General features: G+C 28.2%; 1 protein-coding gene across 1 annotated transcript in view; it reads left to right on the forward strand.

The window, feature by feature from the left end:
- The window catches only part of LOC107489453 (ribonuclease 3), a 3,203-nt gene extending 279 nt beyond the window's left edge, over window positions 1-2,924 (forward strand). Inside the window, exons 2-4 of the mRNA XM_021142730.2 lie at window positions 114-278; window positions 1,719-1,917; window positions 2,528-2,924. Of these exons, the coding sequence (XP_020998389.1) occupies window positions 114-278; window positions 1,719-1,917; window positions 2,528-2,751 (588 nt within the window). The 3' untranslated portion in view covers window positions 2,752-2,924. The remainder of the gene's footprint in view (window positions 1-113; window positions 279-1,718; window positions 1,918-2,527) is intronic.
- Window positions 2,925-4,651: the final 1,727 nt, after the last annotated feature.

Here is a 4,651-nt window from a genome sequence, read left to right on the forward strand (position 1 = left end):
GAGTAGTTCTTCTAATCATGAACAATAATGTTGTATTTTAATTTTATTTTTATTTGAATTTTTCATTCTTATGATGAATAGCTTCATATTCATTTGAATTATTATTATTGTGAATTTTGCAGTGGCCAGGAGCATACTGTGACACCAAGCAGAGCTGCTGTTATCCGAAGACCGGGAAGCCGACGGCGGATTTCAGTATTCATGGACTCTGGCCTAACTACAAGGATGGTTCATGGCCCTCAAACTGTGATCCTGACAGTGTCTTTGATAAATCTCAGGTACTTGAATTAACATTTTTAATTTGAAAAAAGAATCAAAGAAATTAAAAGATGGTGATGATCATGGAAAGCAGAGGTCCTAAATACTACTATTTGTTTGATACTTATGTAGGAATAGAACAGCAAAACATGACTAATAATATATTATCATTGAAATTTGCTCTACCCATCCATGGCTAGGATCTCCAAGCTTTCTTCTCGTTCAAGATCCATGCAGGAAAATAGTTCTTATATATTAACAACTTTAATACGTAAATTTAAATACATTCACACACGTAAATATGGGTGTATTTTTTTTTTTTTTCATTTTTGATATAGTTCATTTATTAAATTTGGTATATAACACCTATTAAATCTAAGCACAAAAAGATAAATAAAATAAGAATGCATGAAATTATCGAATTATTACAACTAATTGATGTGTTGTAGATTGAATATTTAAACTTTTATATATAAATTCAGTATATAAAAAAAATTTTCCTTCACATAAAAATTGGTGGGTCTATAAGAAATATATTACATAATGTTAGGAAAATTCACTTTATTATCGTGATTGCATTGTAAAAAAAAATAACATGTTAATCTTATGCATATACGAGACGTTACCTCTGTCCATATTGTTGTTGGTAGAGTCAAGATCAATTTTCAACAACCTCTTGATCACCGTACACAAACCGACAAAATATCTTAATTTTGTAATTTGATTTTTATTGCTCGTTGATATTCGTTCATCTAGCTGATGTTATAGATCTTAGTATTTTTTCTTTTTTCTTTTTTTTTTTAAATTTTCTCTCTCAAATAATCAGTTATAGATCTTAGCTATTGTTATTTGTTATACAGTTTTCCCAATTTATTATTGTTTTGGAATTGAACAAAATAAATTTGAGTTGTACACATCCCATCCTCTGTTTGTTGATACGTGCACACTTTAATAAAGAAATAAAAGTGTTAGGTTAATGCTAAATCATAACAAAAAGGATAAGGGAGCCAGAAATTAGGTTGAAAAGACCTACCCATGCCTTTCAGATAACAAGCAACAAGTAGTATCACCATGTATTTTGTCCAACATTATTATTTTCTCTTAATATTTTCTTTCTGCGTCCGAAATCATATCCAACTATCATCATGATTCCTGTTAAAATTTTCGTAATATGCTTTCTCAACCGTAATAGATGAAAAAAGAAAAAAAAAATCGGTAGGTATGTGAACACAAATCTATTGTTTCATGCATATATAATATTAGTAAAATTACATAAATAACAACAAGACGTATCTTAAATAAAATAGTAGGTTTCACTTTTTATTACTAGTATGTAAAATGTAAAATGTACGTTACGTTAAAATGGGTTAAAAAAAGGCCATTGATCAATCACAATTCATAAGTTAAGCAAATATGCTTAAGTATTTGATAGGAATGATGATATTTGATGTAATATATAGGTGTCAGACTTGATAAGTAACATGGAGAAGAATTGGCCATCATTGAGTTGCCCAAGTAGCAATGGAATGAGGTTCTGGTCACATGAATGGGAGAAACATGGTACCTGCGCCGAATCTGAGCTTGATCAGCATGAATACTTTGAAACTGCTCTTAAATTGAAGCAGAAAGCCAACCTTCTTAAGGCCCTCAAGGATGCAGGTACCTAAAATGCAACCTACAAATACAAATACAATACCCACAAATTCAACTTTATAAAATAGAAAATAATAAGATAAGATGATTCATTTTAGCTTCTCACTAAAATAAAATATGATATATTTTAAATGAGTATATATATATATAAAAATAAGTGGCACAATATTCTTCTTAAAAAATCTTAATTTTAGTTTTTAATGGAAATCTATATCTATAATTTTATAAATCTCAAAAAAATCAATATATTTTGATAATTAATTTTTATGAAATCATTTCTCCTAAAAATTTAAGGTCCATGTGAATTTTATATAAGTTTTTTATTTATTTTATGTTATTTTTTATTTTCTTTTAGGAGAACAACAAAGATTAAATTTTAGATCTTTTAAATCATAAAAATTTTAATATTATTTAATGAAATTATTTTTTTTATAAATTTAAATTGATAAAAGAAGGCAGATGAATATTATATCTCTAACATTAATTAAAGTTATAAAACACGTGTATGTAATGTATAATGTTGTCTAAGTTAAGAATTGCTAAATATAATTTATCATTTTATCCTAATTAAATTAGCGAAAACATGTTATAGTGATTTAATGAAAATGTGTTGCAGGAATAGAACCAGATGATGAATTTTATAGCTTAGAGAGCATTTCAGATGCTATAAAAGAGGGAACAGGTTTTACTCCAGGAATTGAGTGTAACAAGGACTCGGCACATAACAGCCAACTCTACCAAGTTTACATGTGTGTGGACACTTCTGGTTCAGATCTCATTGAGTGTCCTCTACTTCCAAAGAGCAAATGTGGTTCACAAATTCAATTTCCAAAGTTTTAAAGAGAATTTAGTTATTGAGCAGCTAGCTAGAACCTGCTTTAATTTAATTTGTATCTTGTATTTGATACTTGAAAGTCTTTATATTATTTTTAGCTTTCTTCCAAATAAAAGTGCAAGTGATGGATCGCCAATCTTCCTGTGAGGATTGTAAATGAGTTATTAGCTTGCTATTACATGTTCAAGAAGGAATTTAATGCTAATCTCGTTTATTTTAAATTTTAATCTAAAAACGGAATCATAGAATAGATCCGACGTGTCTAAAATAAGTTCAACTAATAATTTTGATGGCATTATTAGATATGTCATTTTTATGAATAATTTGATTAAACGAGAATCAACCAAAGTTTTAAAAGAAGAGTGCTGGTTTTGTTTTTAAATAAATAAATATAAAACATATAAATATATAAAAATATAATTTTTTTATTTATTAAGTTCAATTATTATGCAGTAAAATTTTATAATATTAAAAAAATTATATTAAAGTATTATTCTTAAATTACAATATATAAAACACAAAATAATTAAATTTTATTTTATACTTGAAAAATGAATAGATTGTTTCATTAAAAAATTAAAAAACCTAATAAACGACTAGTTTTGTTAAGAATATTATTATCTAACATAAATTATTTTATCCAAATATATCTAAATATGTATTTTATTCAAAATACTATATATAGTACATGAAAATCTATGTTGCTCTTTTTTCACTTTTTATTTAAAAACACTTGAATTTTTTATTTATACTTTGAAAGCATAGAAATAGAAAATAAGAAACAAATTTGTTTAATTTTTTAAAAAAAGAAATAGGTAAAAATTTGTTTTTGCTAAAGCAAAAATTAGGAATGACATGAAAATTCAAATTATCAAGACTTAATATATCCTATTTCAATCAGGATGGTTTAAGTATGGAATTGAAAAAGTTTATACCATATCTAATATTTTGTTGTTAACCCGAATTAATCAAGTTGAAGGGAGACAAAAACTCATACACGTACAAGTAAAATCATACTTCAAATTTCTACCAATTACTTATTATAGAAACACTTCTGGAAACTATCATTTCTACATTCCCTAAATTAATATCAAGAAGTCTTGCTTCTCTTCCTGATATTCCAATTGGTTGGTGCTTAGTAACTTTGCTTGTCGAAATCATTTGGCAATACCCTTATTCTATAGAAAAGAAAGAGACTACTATTTCATAGTAGTTTTAGGACAATTTAGTTGATGGAACTGCTTGAACTTGAGAAAGGAATTGAATCAAGTTAACTCAAAATTAAAATGTTTTAGTTTTATTTTTGTAAAAATTAAATATGTAGGAGATTTTTTTATTTTGTCTCATAACAGAAATAAAACAGAGAAGAGAAAAAGAGATAGAGCCCAGCATGTATTTTAGTTTGGTTTCTATGTGTCATGAAATCTATATCCAGTCTCCACCACAACCATGGTACACTACGCCAAATTTAACATATAGCTACATTTAATTTGTGACCCTTATTTAAGGGTCTCTATGAATTTATATAGTGACATTTAATATTTATAAATTTGTAACCGTCACTGTAGTACTAGTATCTTTCTATCTGAGTCTCACTCTTTTCCCTTATTTTGTTTTTTCAAAACCCCATTCACAAATCCATTCCGCTATAATCATGGAGATGAGAGGAGAAGAGATGAGAAAGTAACAATCATTCCCGTTCGAGTTCACTATTGCGGTTCGAGTCCGCCGTTCACTGTTCTCGCATCGCGGTTCGAGTTCGTCGCCGTTCAAAATTGCGGTTCGAGTTCGTTGTTCCTTGTTCTCCCATCGCATTTCTAGTTTGTCGTTCGCCGTTCATCACCGTGGCGGTTCGAGTTCGCCGTTCACCGTGGCGGTTCGAGTTCGCCGTCTCCATCTCCATCT

The sequence above is a fragment of the Arachis duranensis genome, chromosome 5, assembly GCF_000817695.3.
Source record: "Arachis duranensis cultivar V14167 chromosome 5, aradu.V14167.gnm2.J7QH, whole genome shotgun sequence".
In the NCBI taxonomy this organism is placed as follows: Eukaryota; Viridiplantae; Streptophyta; class Magnoliopsida; order Fabales; family Fabaceae; genus Arachis; species Arachis duranensis.